Source organism: Takifugu rubripes, chromosome 13 (genome assembly GCF_901000725.2).
Source record: "Takifugu rubripes chromosome 13, fTakRub1.2, whole genome shotgun sequence".
Classification (NCBI taxonomy): domain Eukaryota; kingdom Metazoa; phylum Chordata; class Actinopteri; order Tetraodontiformes; family Tetraodontidae; genus Takifugu; species Takifugu rubripes.
The window spans coordinates 17813748-17832930 of NC_042297.1; the positions used below are offsets into that span (position 1 = coordinate 17813748).

The 19183-nt window shown below is 52.7% G+C and overlaps 2 protein-coding genes across 5 annotated transcripts; both read right to left on the bottom strand.

Moving 5' to 3' along the window:
* Nucleotides 1–2: 2 nt before the first annotated feature.
* On the bottom strand, nt 3–11061 carry strc1 (stereocilin 1). The gene is made up of 29 exons (XM_029846089.1): nt 9727–11061; nt 9627–9651; nt 8218–9544; nt 7835–8148; nt 7321–7684; nt 7174–7239; nt 6825–6935; nt 6579–6733; nt 5937–6123; nt 5289–5404; nt 4972–5101; nt 4712–4894; nt 4416–4454; nt 4161–4331; nt 3884–4024; nt 3704–3765; nt 3500–3635; nt 3323–3411; nt 3053–3188; nt 2750–2946; nt 2592–2682; nt 2245–2416; nt 1957–2132; nt 1693–1848; nt 1489–1631; nt 1247–1395; nt 1060–1157; nt 823–973; nt 3–675 (listed from the first exon to the last, which is right to left on the bottom strand). Exons 1-29 carry the CDS (start codon nt 10070–10072, stop codon nt 581–583), a joined length of 5526 nt encoding a protein of 1841 aa, XP_029701949.1. The 5' UTR covers nt 10073–11061; the 3' UTR covers nt 3–580.
* A 128-nt stretch (nt 11062–11189) lies between these two features.
* On the bottom strand, nt 11190–19123 carry ctdspl2b (CTD (carboxy-terminal domain, RNA polymerase II, polypeptide A) small phosphatase like 2b). 4 transcript variants are annotated; one of them, XM_029846583.1, is made up of 14 exons: nt 18947–19123; nt 17602–17707; nt 16209–16399; nt 15718–15856; nt 15491–15637; nt 15173–15415; nt 14998–15094; nt 14810–14921; nt 14644–14730; nt 14475–14537; nt 14317–14396; nt 14080–14206; nt 13907–14002; nt 11190–13807 (listed from the first exon to the last, which is right to left on the bottom strand). In XM_029846583.1, exons 3-14 carry the CDS (start codon nt 16374–16376, stop codon nt 13742–13744), a joined length of 1425 nt encoding a protein of 474 aa, XP_029702443.1. In that variant the 5' UTR covers nt 16377–16399; nt 17602–17707; nt 18947–19123; the 3' UTR covers nt 11190–13741. The 4 variants fall into 4 exon arrangements, with proteins under 4 accessions (XP_029702443.1, XP_029702444.1, XP_003969729.1 ...); XM_029846584.1 differs by lacking the exon at nt 18947–19123 and adding an exon at nt 17786–18427; XM_003969680.3 differs by lacking the exon at nt 17602–17707.
* Between the last annotated feature and the right edge of the window lie 60 nt (nt 19124–19183).

Genomic DNA, 19183 nt, shown 5'->3' on the forward strand with positions numbered 1-19183 from the left:
ATTCTTGTCTTCTTGAGGCGAGACACAACGTGGGGCCAAAAAAAAAAAAGAAAGACATTTCCTTTGATCTACATTTTACTTGTGTTCTTTTCCCCCCACCTTTGATCTATATTTCGCTATATTTAAACATGTATATATTATATCATCTTCAATTTGGGTGCAGAATACAACATATTTGTTAAATATGGCGATAATCGTTCTATTGTGTGAAATATGAAACCAAAAAAGAAAAGAAGAGTTGGGTTGGATTGGATTTATTCTTTCATGTCCTCATCACAACACAAATCTCACAGCAAATATACACGCAGACTGAACACCGCTGATCTAATCATGTTTCACAGGACCAGAAATAATATGGAAATGATTCTAACAAAAATAATCATTCCTGGTGTAGCAGCACAGCGCTAAGAATGCCGTATTAAGACAGTAATAAGACAGTAATAGCATCAAAACAAGTAAATAAATGATAAAAACATGAAAAGTCTCATGTGGTTGGACCTGGCGGAGGGTTACGCCTGGGTAAATACCAGAATATATATTTATACTGCAGGAGATGATGTGTGTTCTGATCCAGACGGGGTCATGTGTCCAGCCAGGCTGCCACCATCAGCTGCACCAGTAGACCCAGAGTGACACACACAGGACCGTGGCTGAGCCGGAACCCCAGTGATCTCCCTGCAGGGTCACAGTTAATCCAGTCAGTAAACCACGGAGACCATGTGGGTCACCATCAATGACCCGGGGCAGACTCTACATGGCTCAGCATCCCACGTGAAGCGATGGGAAAGTGCTGGGAGCCTAGAAAGACAGACCAATTTTCACCTCTGAAGTCTACGAGCCGGTCCTCCCGGGGCGTCAGCACCATCGCCAGAGCCGTCCTCTGCACATCGGACAGAGCAGCCAGCTGATCGTCCGTCACAGCCGCGGCCTGCGCGTACGAGAACATGCCGATCTGCCTCTGGTCGAACACCACCTGCGGGACAGCCAGAGCGGATCAAATGAGACGCAACCCAGTCCTCCAGAGCTCATTAAAAGATGGTCCTGGGGGCGTCGGCTCACAGCAAATTTATCAGGCGGTATCATAGCGATGGCCACCGGCGTGACTCCTTCAATTTGCTCTTTCACTAAAGCTGACATGGCCATGTCTGGGACACCAGCTGCAGGAAGAGGGGTGAAAAATAGCAGCATTAGAAAGCTTTTCTTGGTCCTGTCACTGATTTACAAGTGGACATTTCACCCCCAGTACCTGCCAGCACTCCAATTTCAATGAAGACATCTGCTCCCCATGAACTAATCGGGCCAAAAGCGAGGCTGTGGCTCAGCAGACCCACAAGAACCAGCAGCTGCTCCTCAGAGCATGAGAGCCGAAGCTGGCCCAGCCAGAGCGCCGCCTTACTGCGACCACCAGGGGGCGACACATCACGATCAGGAGTCAGTGACACCGGGTGTGTAAAAGAGCGCGTGCAGAAGCTCTAATCACAGGCTCACCTGAACTCCACGGCATTGAACAGGTTCATCTCTGTGGTTTTGGCTCCGCACACAAGGTGGCCCATCGCCACCAGCGTGCTGGAGTCCAGCTGGCTCGGACTCTGCTTGGTGGAGTTCAGCACCACAGCGAAGAGCACAGCGAGCTGGTTGGAAACAAGAGTCATTAACGGAGGGGGGGAACCAGGTAGGAGAGCTAAGCCGTACCTGTCTCTGGCTCCAGCTACTGATCGCCCCCACAGCAGCGATGCTCCTCCGCTCCATCAGTCGGAGGCTGCCGAGCTCCTCCATTGACATCTCCACGGCAACCCCGCCCAGCTGAGCAATCAGGGACTGAGAAAAGGACGAGACCGGGCCGTGTATCTTCATGGCCGCATTATTCCAGACGGACCCGGTAGAGACAGAACGAACGTTGCGTTAAGGCGGTCCTAGCGTTAGTCACATCCGAGAGGTTAAAGCGATGATCCAAACCTCTTTGACTCTCTTGAACACCTCGCTGCGTTGGTAGGATGCAAGAAACGGATCCTGACCCATCAGCTCCAGGCAGCTGGAGAAGGCCGGTACAGACATGGCGGTAAGGCTGCTGGACGTCCAGGCGGAGGGGGCCGTCGTGTGCAGAACCTCACAGGTGGGAACCGTAGGAGCGGCTGGGACAGACACACACACACACACACACGTCATCAGGAGATGCTGCTGATTCCCGAAGAGCAGTTGGAGGGGAATTTTCAGAGCTGCTCATGGGGGTAAAAGGACGCTCACGGGAGGCAGGATTTATTTTGAGGAAGCCCAGGAAAAACTGCAGGACGAACTGCTGTTTTTCAAAAATCCACTTCCTGTCGCCGTCGTCCAAACAGCGCAGGCCCACGTCTCCTCTTTCCCACCGCCGCTGGCTCATAAACAGCCTCTCTATTCGCCCCACGGTCATCAGCGCCTGTGGAAACGGGAACGACACGCGTAAACAGGCGCGCAACAAGGCCGCCGCAACCTGACCCCGACACCGGCGCCGGCGTCAGCCGTCGGCTCAAATGACAACCCTGACGCCTCACTCTGTTCCTGGAACCAGCGCCTTCAACACGGAATAAATCGGAACAGGGCAGCCGCCTCACCGGGGGAATGTCCTGCAGTTTGTCCTCAGGTAGAAAAAATAGAAATCGGTCCACCTGGCTGAGCGTCGTCTGGTTCCAGTTCTCCACCGCTCTGCAAGAAAGAACGCTTGTTGGGTCGGGCGTTAAAGGAGGGAGGTTACCTCGGTTCGGAACGGTACCCGAAGGTGGCGGGTTCTTGCAGGATGCGCGCTACGATGTCCATCTTGGTGCGCCTGTAGCAGAGCCCCGACAGGTAATCCAGATTCTGGGTAAAAAAGCTGCGGTCCAGCTGAACGAAGACTTCGTCCACCACAAACGGAGCCATGATGCCCAACAAGCGGAACTCCTCCTCCGTGAACAGCCCTGTGTACATTTCCTGGGAAAAAACGCCATTGGAAACAGGTGAAGCACCTGCATACTTATTTATTTTTTACTTTCTTCCTAGCAACAAGTCTCTATGGCAACGCAGTGGCACCACCGACCATCCTCTGCAGCATTTTGTCCACCACCAGTTCCTGTTCGGTCCTGGACAACATGAGAAAATACACGTATTCCTTGTTGATCATGATCCTCAGGGTGTCCATCATTCCCGCTGGGAACTTCTTAATGGTGCTCACCCTGCAGGAAACAACACAGCACATCTCATTTGCTCTGGCTAGCTGCCATTATCTTACACCAGCTGCCATTAAGCCTTGCTAACTGCCGTTCCTTTGATTCCCGGAAGCTAGCTTAGCAGGCTGCGGGTCACTTACGGCATGGACAGGGCAATCTCAGCCCCGAGGTCCTGAAGAAGCTCGGAGAAGAACTCAAACTGATAGAGCTCATCAATCACGCACGTTTTCTGTGCAGAAGAAGAAAGACACGTGGGGGAACCCGCATTAACAACCTGCAGGCGGCCACTCGATGCTTGCCCTAATATAAGCGTTCACCAGGGAGGTGTGAAGAGGGCCGGGCTGCTGTCTGAGGAGCGTCAGGATGTTTCGCACCGCGGGACGAGAGGGATCGGCCCGGAAACGTTCTTGTAAGACCTCACAGCTCACACCCTGTCCCAGTGTTCCCAGACTCCTGATGAGACGAAGGAAAAGGGTTGAACGTGGGCCGAATCAATAATAAACGATAAGAACTCTACTCACAGGAAGTCCTGTTTGATTGAGTCCGGTTTGGTGTCCTTCAGCTCTTTGAATATGGCTTTAGCCTGTGGATGGACATGGAAACGTCCGTACGTTGTCATCCTGACTGTTCATACATGGGGGGAACAACACTGCCCCCATTTTCCAAAGGAAAAACAAATTGCAGCCTGCCCCTGCGGATACCTGCTGCGTGTTCCAGGGTTTCATGGACACGGCTGTCACGTTGTTTACGAGCTGATGTGTTCTGGCCTGAACGCTGAGCAGAGGGGTGGAAGCCAGCAGAGGCTCCACGTCGTCCAACCACCTGGTTACTTCAGGAAAACCCTGAGAAGGAGAAGAGTTCCTGGTAAAAGGTGCCTCTTTTCCAGTTCTCAATCATCATCATCTTCATTTATGTGTGTGTGTGTGTGTGTGTGAGTGTGTGTGTGTGTGTGTGTGTGTGTGTGTGTGTGTGTTATACCCAGAGTTTGGTGGCCACAGCGTTGGCCTGTGTTGGGCTGAGGCCTGGTGTTTGCTGGGCCATGGCGGGCAGAGACGAGAGCAGCCTGTCAGAGGTCAGGCTCAGAAAGGTCTCCGCCTTCATCCCGACCACGAGCGAGCCGAGCTCCTCCAGCTGTCCCGGAGCCGTCAGCTGGGGAGGGAAAGCGACGGCGTGGGGATCAGGCGGCGAGAACGTCCACCCCCAAAAAAAGTCACATCACGATGAATAACTCACGGTGCTACTGGGAGACACTTTGTCTACGATGATGGCAGCCTGGAAAAGGAGAGAATAGCAGGAACTTAGAGGGGAGGGGGCGGGGGGGGGTCAGCACTGGGGTCAAAGGGCAGCAGCCTGGCTACCTGTCAGCTGTTCCACAGGTCTTGCCAGCTGCCTTCAAACCCAACCATGTATGACAAATAGATGCTCCTGCAGTGAATGTGACCCCCCCCCCCCCCCCCCAAACTCACCGACACCTGATAGTTATTCCAATCTCGCGGTAAAATGAGGTAAAAACGCCCCCCATTGTCTACCTGTGCAGGACTGAATTCAGTGGAGCTGAGGGCCGGGAGGGTGGCGAGCAGCTGCGGCAGCGTGAGGGCCTGCAGGAACGGAGCGCCCAAGAACGGCAGGAAGGGGGACAGCTCCGCCAGGCGGGCTGGTCCGAGAGACGAGGGGCTCTTTAGGTCAGCGTTGTCCAGCAGCAGACTGGAAACCTGCACAGCGCGAGAAGCTTTTCCTTTTAGATTTAAACGTTAAAGCAGGACGCGATAAAGATGTTTTCTATTCCCACCAGACGACTGGGGAGGCTGCGTTTAGCACGTGTGCAGTTCAGGATGATGTTCTGGATGACCCCAAAGGTTCCAGAGTCTTTGTACACCAGCAGATCCTCCGGGTCTGCCAGGCACGACAGGTTACCCAGCCTGGAATCACAGACGTTAGTGTCTGAAACCCGAAGGTCGTACAAAATAAAGAGCTTTTATCATAAACGAAACCACAGAAAAGCTTTAGAAAATGACATCAAAAGGCTGCTAAAACACAAAAAGTCTTCAAACCAAAATGACTATTTGAGTTTGTGAAGACTGTGGAAATGCAGCAAGGAAGAGAAACCTGGTGAATTCCTGAGCTGTGAGGTTCCTGAAGGTGCCGGTGATGCGTTGAGCGATGAACTCCTGTTTCAGCGGCGTGAGCGTGTTCCTCCGCAGCACTTCCAGCCCCTCCAACAGCTGCGGATACACAATCCATCACTAGTGTTCAACGGCAAACTAGGACAGAAAACCTTAAACATTAAAACATGTATTAGTCCAGACATTCATTTCTGGGGTAACACGTTAGCGGTACATGTTTTTCTAAATCATCCTCGTAATCAGCAACAAAACAACGCATGCTAACCTAGCTCGCTAGCTAATCTTTAAAACAACAAGCAAGGAATTAGCAGAGTATAATACATGGAGAAGCAATGGTCGCATATTAGGGACATGTCCTCACAGCTCTGGAAGGTGACAAAGCTAATGGAAAATACAGGACTTCCTGTTTCATTCATGTCTCTAACCCTAACAAATCCCAACCCTAAGATAACCCTGACCCTTCATTCCCGTCTTTACTTATTGAACACGAGCTGCGAGGACACAACCCGCCGCGGTGACGGCAGAAGGCAGCAGATCGCCGCTATGCAACGAGCCGCTCTTCCGTTCCCCGGGCAGAGCTCTGGCTTCCTCGGGTTTCCCAGCCAGGTGTCAGAGCTCAGAGATCTGTTACCTGAGCCGGTGAGAGGTGTTGGAAGTCGTGGAAGGGCAGGTAGGCGATCAGGTTTCCGGTGTCTCTGATGATGGATGGGGGGCCGAGGGTGATGTTGGACGGGCTCAAAGCTTTACCGTACCACACACCAAAGGCCAGACGCTGGTTCTGATTCATGCGCCACATGTTCCTGTTAATGGTTTCTCTCCTGGAAAGGAATCAAATACATTCTGTTGTGCCGCACCGATTTACCCAGCTATCAACTATCTGCTGGTCTTTGTGAGGAAGTGACATCGTTTCCACTTCCCTCACGGCTGATTTTACAGCACGTGCCGGTCTGAGATACACACTTTGGATTCTGTTTTACCTTTAATGACAGCAAATGCCTTCACACTGTGAATGAGGTCTATCTCACCTGGAATCTAGTCAGCCAGGTCGTTTCCTTTACTTACGATGCATAATGCATGTTCAGCTGTAACAGGACACACAGGTCCCGCCGGACACCACAGGCCCAAGCTAACTACCTGCTAACTTCAGGGTTATTAAGACTGCAGCAGGCCAGTCTGGCGCCTCCCTCCAGAGCAGATGCTCAGGTGAAAGAATGCTCCATTTAGTAATGGTTGGGACGAATTTTACTAATTTGATCCGGACTTCGCCGCTTACACGGTGGTGCTGTTTTGCAGCGCCGGCAACGCCTGGATGTCAGCCGGAGTGGCCGTCACCAGCAGCGGCGCCACATCGGGGAAGAGACTGTCGTCTGCCATCAGGTGCTTCTGGAACAGCACCGACGCCATGATGGACAGGTACGCGTCAGACAACTGCCGAACACACGACCAGTACACTATTACAGTAGTCGTGTAAAAAAAAAACAATCTGATCATTTTGGGATTCCTGCGGAAGGACGTTGACCTGCAGCGCGTCTCTGTTCCTGTCGTAGTACTGAAGGATCAGTCGGACGGTGGCGACGTGGGCCGACCCGAGCACAGACTCCAGGCTGCTCAGCGGTATGCTGAAGTACTCCTGCGCAGAAAAAACACACAACAAAATAAGAGAAAACCAGCACCTCTAAAAATCACAACACCAACAAAGGTGTGCAAACATCTAAATGGCTGAAGCCTCGACGAGTGAGGACAGGTGGCTTTTCAACCAAGTGAAATCATTTAATACGAGATTTTAGTGTTAATTTGTTAAAAATCGTAATCGTGTGGATGTAAAAAGGTAACAAAGAGCTAGGAAGCTGTTATTTTAGGTAAATCACCTTAATGATGAAGGACTGCTCACTGGTGGCATCTCTTGTGGTCTTCATCAAGTTTGTTAGGACTCTCTAGACACACACACACACACACACACACGCCAATGTTAACTTACACTCTCGGGGGCCCTTGATGATGCTAAGACCACCTACCCCGAAGCATTGCAGCAACACCCTCTTTTTAGCAAAGTTGTCTTCGTTCTTGAGGTACTCGATGACGGTCTCCAGCACTTTCCTTCGTATGTTCTCGGTCACGTGCAGGGAGACGTTCCTGACCTCCTCCAAGGCCAGAAGAACGACCACGGTGGAGCTGACTGCCTGCTCCAGCACGGCAGCCACAGGCGGACTAAGCAGATACTCCATATTGGATCCCAGACTTTCCACCCAGCAGTGTGCCATCATCTGCAGGGCCGCGCCCTGACCGGCCCCGGGCTCGCAGGCCGAGGCCAGATCAGTTGAGCAGGTCCAGTTGAACTGCCTCGCCAGATTCCAGACCAGGCAGGTAGCGTTGCCGTTGCTGGTGGTGGTGGTGGTGGTGGGGGGGGTTGTGGTGGTGGGGGTTGTGAAGTTAGTGAAGGTGCTACACATGCTGCCGACCCACCTACTGGCGGGCTCCTGGGACAGACGAAATCGTAGACCTGCGTTGGGACAAATGAGGGAGACAAACCTGGTTTGGTCATGTTCCCAGCAGAGAGTCAGGAGAGAAACATCTGGGAGAGTTATGGTCCAGCTGGAGTACTGGCACTGCTCTGAAGGGTTGAACCCGCCGACTCCTCCCTTCCCCCCATCGCCACCAGGCTCCGATTGGTTAGCGCAGTGCTGGATCAGCCAGCCGTTGTCCTGGTTGGCCAGCAGGTTTTGGAGGACTGTAGTGTTGGCGCAGACTTTGGACGAGAAGTTCTGAGAGTCCTTCTCAGCACATAGGGCTAGATCAGTCATGTCCACTATGATAGGGTGGGTCCACTCAGAGTACCTGCACAGCTGAGGAGCAATTCACAACAGATAACTTAACATTTGAGTTAACATTCGAGTATCCAGGTAAGAGCTCACCTGTGCTAACAGCACTGCTTCGTCGATGTTGGAGCAGACCGACTTCAGCCACGTGTTCTGTGGGTCTCGTGAAAGCTTTTCAAAAACATCCACTTGGCAGCAGACGTTCTTCTCAAAAGCAGCCCGATCGTTCTGCCAACAGAGCGCGACCACCGAGTCGTCCACCTGCCGCTCCCCCCAGGTGCTATAGTCGCACCAGTCGGCGATGTCGAAGGGCCGAGTGGGCTCTGGTGTGAGCATGCTGAGAGAAGTGCTGCAGTGGTCTCCGAGCCAGGCGTTCCCCTGGTCGACCAGCAGTTTGTTCAGAAAGGTCGCGTTGGTGCACACCTCCCGGGCGAAGCCGCTGTGATCAAAGCGGATGCACTGAGACAAAAGATCAAAGCTGATTTTCGACACGTCGCGCCACTCTGAGTAACGGCAGGAGTCCAGTGTCAGGGAGCCTTTGTCCGGTGCTGGTGGTGGAAGGGTCAGGGCGGAGCAGTTCGGCATGAGCCGCCCATTTTCAGGGTTGGAGAATAAAATCATGAACAAGCCGGTGTTCTGACAGACAAGTCTGCTCAGTCTGGGACCGTCCAGGTTCAGACAGAATTCTAATAAGGCGGGGGCCACGGGATCTGTGGGCTGGACGACCCAATGGTCATACTCACAGAAGTGATCCACCAGGTAACTGGGGTCTGCGGAGGAGTTAGCGCAGTATCCGTACAGCCAGCTGGTAGCCCGATCCGCCAGCAGCTTCCTCATCAGCAGCGCATTCGCGCACACACGCGCCACAAATTCCTCGCGCTCGTTATCGCTGCATAACGAGACCAGGACGGCTTCCACGCCGTTCTCCAGCCAGCTGTTGTAGTCGCATGCCAGCTGCTGGAGGTTGGAGGCTTCTCTAGCGACCCGGTGAGGAACAGTTTCCTGGGAAGGCGGCACGTGTTCAGTCGGGCAGTTGGCCGCCTTGTCGACGAACGGCGACACCAGCGCCTGAACGGCAGAACACATGTTGCTCCAAACCTGCTCCATCTGGTTGGTGTCGAGGGAGCTCAGAGCCTGGCACAAGGTGAGCAGAGACGGAGAAGACCCCGCTCCGGAGGACGCCAGGACGTTCGCGCACAGGGTGTCGTTGAGCTCAGCCAGGTTGGGGTGGTCGCACTTGAGGAGGACATTGCGGTAATCGTCAGCCTCGTTGGGGAACGTCCGCTGGAACGTGACTCTGGGAGTGCTGCGGCACTCGGTCCCTGGGTAGGTGCACACTGACTGTTCTGGAACCAGGAAGACCGCCAGGAGGATGTTGACGAGGGAGCTGCCCAGAGACCAGCTCACGTTGTGGCTCATCCCCCTAAACACAGCAGGAATAAGTACAAGTGCAAGTCGTCATCGGTTTATTTGATACCGTTCAGGGGTTTGAGCTGATGTCTCACCACATGAGGAGCTGCTTGAGGTCTCCTGCAGACCAGAAAAGAACTTTGTGACCACCCATTTACACCAGGCCCGTTTCTATATGTCTGGATACTGTTTTACCTTGCTCGCAGGTCTCTCTGTCGTCCAAGGAAGGTGTTCTGATCCCAAACTGTAGCGCTAGTTTGACATAGTCCACTGGAACCTGGAGCAACGTCCCCACAAACTTTAAGGCGTAGGTCACGGTTGCATCTATGAGGCCCCTCAGGGTGCTGAGCAGATTTCCAGGAGGCAAACTGGACAGCGTGGTTAAGATCGACTGTTGGAGGCTGGGTAACGCCCCAGACGTGGACCCCCCCACCCTGAGAGAGGCCCCGGCAGTTTCTGCACCCCCGGGACCCAGAGTGCACGTCTGGGATCTCACCGTCGACACAAATCCCAAGAGAGGTTTTATCAAGTCTAGCGACATGGCCCTGGTCAGGTCGGCCTCAGGTCCACAGTCCCGTCTCCCAGACAGGACGCAGACCGCCGTCCTGGGCAGCTCCTCGAGGAACCGCTCCGTCAGCAGCGCTTGGAAGACTCTGTGGAAGTTGCTCAGGGAGCTGGAATATTCGTTGAGGTCGGGACTCTCTGCCGGGACGCTGTGCACGTCTTCACCTTCGGACACGGCGTGGATCTGACGGAGGACCTTCTGGACGTCCTCCTCCAGCCTGACGGCCTCCTCAGTAGGCTGCTGCGACCTTCTCTGAATTAGTTTGGACTGTGGATGCACTTGCCTGAAGAAAATCCCTGGACCAACGTTTGCTGATATCACTAAATATATTTGACTCTGACATCAAAGTGATGGTTAAAACTTTAATTACGACAGAACATTTATATAATTTCTATTACTTTTATCCGGAAGAGTTGATATTCTTTATTCATTCACTTACTTGAACTAGCAGAAACCCGGTTATATCCCCGGTGACCGAACTTTCACACCGTGCTACTCACCAAAAACGATGCACGCCGTGCACGTGGATGCTGGCCGCCACATTTTTGCTGATCCCGATTGAAAACAAATTAGATCCAATATCAAATCCAATAGCTGAAATCCTGTTGGCGACCAGAACCTTCGTCTGGCTTCATCATCGATGGAGGTTGGAGCGGATGCGGGTCTGCTCGTCACCGAGGCTCCGGCACAGGAAACCACGGCTGCTCGGGGGATTTCTGCAACCGAGCCGACAGTCGGTGCTGAATTATTGACGAGGGGAGCTGATTAACTCCTGAGTGTGACACCCGAGTCCGGGTCAAAGGTCGGCCCAGGCAGCCTGGACGCACACAGCACCATCCAGAACAGCTGAACGAACCGTTACTGCAGGGGATCGAGTCTTAAGAATTGTGGAATCCACATAGGTTATCGCGTCTTTAACTGGAGATATTATGGGATGTGTTTTTATTGTGGCAGCTCAGAGGTTTCTGACGCCAGGAATTGCCACAGGGGGGCGCTGTTGCTTATAAAAAGTTAGAATATTCCCTTTAGCTAGCAGCACTTCATCTCACATCATCCCCGGTGTTGGAGAAATAAAAACAAAGATCATTTGTAAAGAGTTTTAACTTTAAAACTTTGTTTCAGAAATTCATTGTAACGGTATATACACTTTACAATAGCATATAGCCTGATGGCTAACAGATGTCTTAAAACATTTTAAATACATCTTCAGCACAAATAGCAATTCTTGCAAGTAGAATGGCTTAAAGGATACTGAAAAATAAAACCAAAAATCATTAACACGACGGGGTTTTTTTTTTTCCTGCAGAAAAAGTGCCATGATTAAAATTTAATTCAGGACTTTCCCACAAAGCAAGCGGTTTTTCTACATGCTAGTTTCAACAGTTCAGTAACATTGCGCTAAACTAAACATACAGGTATTTGTAAGAAAAAACACTCCATCTGAAGTAAAGTTAAATCTTCATTAATACATTTAAAAAGTAGATATGACATGCCTTTTGAAATCAAAAATACAAAAGATTTTCCTTACTTTAAGGATTTTTTTAAAACATGAAGCTGCATGTATTGTACAATACTCAGTGTACAATTATACTGGTAATGCACATAAAAATGAGCTGGGTGGAAGATCAAACACCTCCCACCCATCCGTCCGTCCGTCCACCAGAGACACGCCGAGACAAAGTTCCAGAGAAATCAAAGACAAAGAGCCCGCTTTGATGTTGAGCCCAGCTGGGCTGCACTACAAGGTGAGGCTAGCATGCTAAAAGCTGGAAGTCGGGATGGTCGTTAGGGGAGGGGCTACCGCCGTACGACCACGGGACTCGCTTCCTCGACCATGTACGGCGTCGTTGAGTAAGACTGCACCCCATGATTAATTTACATTCATAGTCTGGACATATGTACACGCAACCGTCCGCCTGAGCGAGCACACACACACACACGTGCGCACGCACACACACACTCCGGTGGCCTGGAGCGCTTTGACTCCAACACAGACTAAATTCTTGGGAGCTGCTGACCTCTGGTGGTGAAATAAAAAGGCAAAAGAGGAACTGGGCTGTGAGCAACAGGCGTTGTTGTGGTGGGGGCGAAGCAGGAGGGGAGGGGGGGTGCACCTCTGAAACTGCAGTACATGATACGCACGGCACGCTACGACAGGTGGCGAGGAAGGGCGGGCTCCTCGGTCTCGGTATCAGCAGAGCTCTGATTGTCTCCTATCTTAGCAGAGTCACATGGCACTGAAAAGGCAAATCTGGACACTTCTGCTTTCACTTAAAATGCACTTTGATTCACAATCCGACGACGACAAAGAAAAAGAAGCTTCCCCCCCCCCCCTCCCCCCGCGCCTAATTATCCCAGAGGTTTAAGCTAGCTCGTTTGGGCAAATCTATTTGAGGAAATACTGCACGACAGGCTGACGCCTCCGAACACAAAACCCACACTTCTGCAGAAACTTTACCTCACTTTTAAACGACGACGACGACGACAAAAAGATAAAACCACTGGGTAAAAATGTCAGTTTGGCTCAAGTGTCTGGCTGAAATGGGGCTGATCCACATTCACGCGGTTACACGACACTTAAAAACGCATGAACACAAAGTTTAAAAAGGAAAAAAAGAAAAAAGAAAAGCAGGTTGGATAGAGAAGAGCATGTTGCTGGTGCCAGATGTGGCTGGTTCGGAGTCTGGCCATCACTTTTCTCATCGGGACGCGGCGGTCGACGTGCGCTACATTAGCCAGGATGCTACCATCACAGGACACAACAGAAGGAAACCCGGCTTAGCCAGAACGCTCGGTTAGGAGTGAAAGACAACACTGATTATAGCTCTAAAAATCAAAGACTATTGTTAAAGAAAGGCTAACATCGACACGTATCACTTGGAAAATGAATGCCCTCGAACCTTTACAAGATTTCAGATTTACAGGCCAAGAGAGTCTTAAATCCCAACATCCAATAAGAAACCGGTTAAATAAACCTCCGTTTGTTACCACAAATCGGGACTTCATTTAACTCTGCAGTGGACCGTCACCCAAACACTCAGAACTGCCCCCCCACCCCCCAATACACACAGAATCAAACATTTGAAAACATGAACACTAAAGTCAACTCGGCTACGGAGGAATGCATATGCTCTCCAAGGCTACAGCGTAGGTGTGTGTGTGTGTGTGTGATAGAAACACACACACGGGTTGGTTTACAGGCCATTTACAGACACTGTAGCCAGGCTGGAGTTAAATCACCGGTGTCAACAGTGCGAGCACCAGGGGTCGGTCTGGGTCGGGGTGCAGTTCCTCTTTACATGGGGGCCGTTTCAGACCCACCAAACCAGCACCAAGATGTCAGAATTTAGGGTGGAAACGTCCAAAGCTCAAGAGTCTGTTTCAAACGTCTGGGCTTGTTCGTGGTGTGTTTTCACCTCTACGATGATTTTTTTTTTTCTTTAGAAAACTTCCCCCCAGGTTTTTAAAAATGCACCCCCCCAAATGTTTTTTTTTTAAAAAAAAGCAAAAATAAAGCGAAACTGAGAGGGGGTGTAAAATCTTAACAGTAATGGCAATGTTGTTGTTCGTCATCCAAAGAGGGGCTTTTTACACGCGTCGTTTCCTTGTTTCAGTCTTTTCGTGTGGTGCCGGGACGGGTCCGGTTCAGTCTGGAGGCAACAGGTCGTGGAGCCGGAACTTCTCCCGAACGTGCGGCCGCACATCCTCGTTCTGAAGGAGTCGTGGGAGAGGAAGAGTGAGTGATGGAGAGGAGTTAGGCTAGGTTAACCGGAAGGGGGAAGGTGGTGCAGGAAGAGACGAACACCTCACCATCTCGACCAGCTTCTCCAAGAAGGGAACCAGCTTCAGCAGCTCGTTGTCGTTCTTGTCCATGAACCAGCTCTCGATGGGGATCCCGTTGGACAACTGGAAACCAGACGGCCGGATGTTACTGCCCGCTCGCCTGCTCTAGGTGCGCTGGAAACGCAGGTGTCGGCATTTACCTGGTACGCGAAGGCTTGTGGTGAATTGTCAATGATGATGGTTTTCGACAGGTCTCTGCCCAGGATGTTGAGGTCTTTGATGTAGTTTCCTTGGACACAGACGCAGTGTTCCCGAAACAACCTGTGTCTGCAGGTAAAGAGGGGACAGAGCCAAAGAGGAGGGGCGGGGGGAGGTGAGGGATTTCAGGCTCTGCGGCGCCACTCAACACTCGTTTGAACTTTTCAGTTCCCACCTACCTCACGAGCTGCTTCTTAGGGTCTAGAATGTTGAGCAGTTTGTCTGCGTACACCTTTTTGGAGGCTGTAAAGAGGATGATCTGCCAAAACCAGAAAAAAAGGGTTTCTTTAACCCAGCACGGTGTTGGTGAATTCACCAGTCTGGATTTTGGTTTTACCTCATAGATTTGAGACATGCGTTCCAGAAACTCTCTGAAAAACGGCCTCAGGCGCACGTACACCTGCACGAGACAACGCAAAGCTGTAACATACGGGAGTGCGACTTTACCCCCCTCTAGTGGCGCCATGAAGCAGTGCAGGAGGAGGGTCCTGCGGGTCAGCACCTACCTGGTAAATCACATCCTGGAAGAGGACCGGGAAGGTCAGCGCCGCGTCCTCCAGCTCATTTAAACTGCAGTGAACCAACGTTTCATCCTAGCAAACAAACCAGGAATCAGCAGCAGTTTTACCCACAAACGCGATGACTCGGGGTGACCAGTTGCCGGGTACTGACCAGGTCGAGGACCAGGGAGAACTCGGGGGTGCTGCGCGTCTTCAGGGGCAGCGCCGGCTTTCGGGTGAGTTGCTCTTCCGTCAGCGGAGGGACGTGTTTGATGAAGAAATACCTGTAAAGCGCAACATTAAAAACGGTTCTTTTCATCGCCGACAGCCGCGCGAGGCCGATTTTGACTCCACACTCACGGGTCAAAGACCTCCCAGTCCTCTTCGTAGGACGCCTCTGGCGGCACCGCGGCCAGTGGCGCCTCCACATACGTCATGTCAGGACTGGAGCCCGGAGCTGCGAAATCACCAAAGGCGTCGGCGTGAGCGCGGTTCTCGGCTGCTGCCAAAACCTTTTCGGAGCGGCGCCACCTACCGGTGAGCGGCGGGAGGTCGGCGTCGAGCTCTTCCTCCACCGCTAACGGCGACGCCTCCGGGACGTGCGGCGGCCGCAGCGGCGGCAGCGGCGAGACGCTGGAGTGGAAATTAGAGGCGACGCAGAGGTCGTGCGGGGACATGGCGGTGCTGGTAGGCATCTCCACCGCCTGCTCCATGTCCAGCTGCTTGACGATCTCCTCGGCCTCCATCGCCTGGTCGGGAGAGTCCGACCCAGAGGAGGCTGAAACACAAAGACCGGGACTTGTCAGGTCGTGTTCACTTGGACCCGCGTCTCTCCGCCATCGGCGCCACCTACCATTTTTAGCTGGTGAGAAGAAGTTAAAAACAGGAGAGAAGATGGTCCCCAAGAGGGTGGTTCTGGGAGCGCTGCTGGGCACCTCCACGGCCGTCGTCTCCTCCAGCGTGCCATTGGACCTCCTACTCCTGTCGTGATTGGTTGCCTCTGCAGGAGAGAGGAAGGACGCCGCGTCAACAGAACCCACAAACGGGGAAACCGGCGCCAACAACCTGCTGCCTGCTCACGGCCGTTGATGGAGCCTCTCCTGCCGACCCGGCTGATGGCCTTGCGTGGAGTGTTGGTGCTCGGGGTGGTGGAGGTGATCAGGTTGTTGTCCACGTCGCAGTCGAGACGCGACTTCTTAGCAGGGGCCTCCTGCTGCACCTGAGCGGAGAGCCGGGTGGTGGTGGGGGGGGGAGGGGGGGACACCAATAAAGGGAGAAACTTTGATGAGCCTCCGTTTCAGTCAAACTCCACTTTTCCACTCGTTTCCACCTCTGGTCTCTGCACACCCGGCGAGCCAGAGGCTAAATTTAGCGCAGGGTCCTGGTTCCCAGACAAGCCGCTGCATTCCAGCAGGCATTTCTTGGGAAACATGACACTCGGCGCCGCTCCACGCTGCGTTCGACTGTCGTGGAGCAGGAGCGCGCTACTGAACCCACTGGGCGTGCACGGACGCACGGGTAGCCGCTCGACTCCCCCCAAACGAGAAGCTGTGGTTCGAAACTGTCATTACCTTGACGGCGTTTCCTCTGATAAACTTCTTGATGGTGGAGAACAGGCCCCGCCCCCCGCTGGTAGGAGGATCTTCCTCGACTTCTGAATGCCTCCGCTTGGTACGGGACGGGCGGCTCGCCAGGCTGGGGTTCGGCTGCTGAGACGCTTTACGCATTCTCAGCCTCATTGTTGTCGCAGTCACATGAAAAGCTGTGGGACAGAGGCGACAAAAGCCCAGACGTGTCACAGAAATAGGGAAAAACCCGCCACGGCGGCCCCGCGGCCCGGAGCGAAGCAGGTTATTCTGCTCGGAGACGTTTCGGACGTCCACTTTCAAGCTGCTTCAGACTCTGGGCGGACCTCTGGGCAACACTCGTGCATTTTCTAACAACATCTGGATGCGTTCAGGATCCCATTTCACTGACATCACGGTGGATCACGGCAGCCACAGCTGGCTTTAATTCCACCTCTACGATTAAAAAATAAAAAAAAAATGCCCAGGGTCGCTGGAGCTGGGAGATCAAAAGAGGAGTCAGCGGGACGGAGGGAATGTGGACGTGGACAAAGAACTAAAACACGTCTTCTGGAGGGGGACGACGCGTCCCCAACCTGCCCCGAACCCCCGACATTACCCCCAGGAACAAAAAAAAAAAAACACGATGAGAATGCCCTCCGCCACATCTGCTTTACATCTGCGTGGTCGTACAGTAACAGCAGCCCGGGGACGTCTCAAACAGGCAAATCCGGACCCTTATTGATAGAAGCTGAAATGTGAGGGGGTGGACATTAATAAAAGCACACAATCGCCGCTAATGACAGCTACAAACGCACGAAACCTACGTCACCGTCCCCGGAGGTGGTCAGCGGTAGCGATTGAACGCCGTCCTCCATCCCGCGGGAGCGAATCTCAGAATGGAGACAGAAATAGTCCAAAAGAATTCTCAAAACTCCGCTGCAGGTTTTTCTTTTCTTAAGGAGGGCAGAAGCGCTGCGGTTTCGCTGGAAACCCCAGCCAGCGTTAATCCCGTTGCTTTAGATTCTCCTGTCACAGGAAACTGCGATTCGGAAATTCTAATTTCCACTAATCACAAACCGCCGCCGTGATTCCTGTCAAAGAGCGGCCGAGCGCTGCGCTGACATCGACGGAGAGGAGAGCGAAATTAGGGATTTTTGCACAAATCAATTAAAAAAAAACAGCAACCCTCGTCCTTTGATTCAAAATTCAGAAGCAACATTTTACACCTCGGTAAACCACCAACAAGGTCGATCCTAAGTGGTGAATTCCATCCATCTTTCTTGCTTTGCAAACGCATCTTCCAGGAGATCTTGGTGGGTCATGATTCTCTCCTGGTGTGTAGAAAATAAGGTTTCCTCGCACTTGTTTTCTCCCTTTTCCTTTTTTAAACCCTCACCTCTTTGCCTCCCATTCACTCAGGCAAAATCTTGCCATGGCAACAACGCCGCGGCTGCAGAAGAGCTCCCTGTCCAGGCAATGGTTCCGTGAAGCGGGGCTCCCTCCTGTTATGTATGAAGGGAGCGGGAAATAAGAACATGCATGAATGTTCGGCTCAGCTAGCCAACCTTAGCCATCCAAACCTGCAGGACCGAGTCAGGCCCCGTCGGGTCCAGTCATCAATGCCGAGACTGGCTCTGCTGCCTCGTAACGTGTCTCAACTCCTTTGCACAAAACACTAAGTCTGAGGACAAGTAGGTGGCGCGGCTGGTGGATTTTAACCTCGAAATCGGTTGCAGGAGTCGCGCTACGGGATCGCGGCTGCTGCTAACCGAGCAGCTAACGCTAGCGGCGCCGCGCAAAGGCTGCAGAAAGCAAATAAAGGGCGTCTTTCGCGGCGTTGCATGGCCGTGACATCCCCCGACACCGAGGTCTGCAAGTGTTCCGGCTAAAAGGATCGACACAAAGCCGAAAACCCAGTGGTCGGCAGCATGTCACCAGGCAAAACAGAGGGTGCTAACGCGACGCTAGCGAGCCAGTGCGGCACCGCAGGCGGAGATAAATAACGCTGAAATTTAGTGGGACACTATCGGGGCCACTTCTGCTGGGTTTAACGGGTGTATCGGCTCGACTGTCCCCTTGGAATGTGCAAACTTTATTTTTATAAAAAGCCGCACGTTGCTGGACAGCGCACGTAGGCAGACATCGTTTATCTGCGTTTACAAGACAAGCAGCGTTTCAAATGATTTTCCTCCGGACGCTTATAATTATTACGCGGTGTTTTAATTAATGACTTGCCATCATTTGGAATGGTGTAAGGAAAAGCCGGGGCTAGCTAAAGAATGCAGACCTACCGAAGTTGTGTTCAGGAATGCCGATTTGGACGTTAGCTTCGCTCCCAGCTAGAAGACGTAACCTGGGGCTAGTTAATGTTAACTGGCCGATCAACGATTTAACGCGACATAATGGCAAAAAGGGAAACACCGACTTCTGCCTCGCCGGCGAACACTGCGAAGCCAGGCAGTTTTATTACAAACATTTATTTTTTTGCTCGACATTAAAGCCCACCAGGAATTAGCCAGGTCCCGGGTAGGCCGCATTTTAGCCGTCCTCGCCAGTAACACATTAGCAACGTTAGCTTAGCATCAACGGTACGTAGCCCGCTTGGGGGAAAAACTGCTCCGGGCGAGCAGATGTGCTCCGCCGAGGGAGGAAAATATTTACCCCGTCGTTAGCCAACCTTACATAAACCGCAACCCGAAGGGAGACAAACGTTGAAACGGCCCCCCCCTCCCGACACTCACTTGACGGCGATCCGCGGTGCTGTGAGGCGGCGACTCAGCAGCGGTGGAGCATTACAGCCGGGGCGCAGCGTTCTGGGAGCGGATCCGAGCTTCTCTGCGGACATCTGCTCAAACGCCGTGCGCGAAATGACACATCGCCGTGTTAGCAGGCGCCATTTCCCGCCTCTGCTCCGTCTCCGGGAGGCAGATACCCGTATGGGCCACGGACACACCCCCTCACCTCAGAGGCTGCAGCCG

Coding starts and splice junctions, on each gene's coding strand:
- strc1 (XM_029846089.1), bottom strand. CDS start 10,072: ATGTCGCTAGACTTGATAAAACCTCTCTTGGGATTTGTGTCGACGGTG. Junction 4,025..4,160: donor CTGTGGCCACCAAACTCTGG/GTATAACACACA, acceptor TCTCCTTCTCAG/GGTTTTCCTGAAGTAACCAG. Junction 2,683..2,749: donor CAAGAACCCGCCACCTTCGG/GTACCGTTCCGA, acceptor TCTTTCTTGCAG/AGCGGTGGAGAACTGGAACC.
- ctdspl2b (XM_003969680.3), bottom strand. CDS start 16,376: ATGAGGCTGAGAATGCGTAAAGCGTCTCAGCAGCCGAACCCCAGCCTG. Junction 14,731..14,809: donor TCTCCCTGGTCCTCGACCTG/GTCAGTACCCGG, acceptor TTTGTTTGCTAG/GATGAAACGTTGGTTCACTG. Junction 14,207..14,316: donor CCTAAGAAGCAGCTCGTGAG/GTAGGTGGGAAC, acceptor CTTTACCTGCAG/ACACAGGTTGTTTCGGGAAC.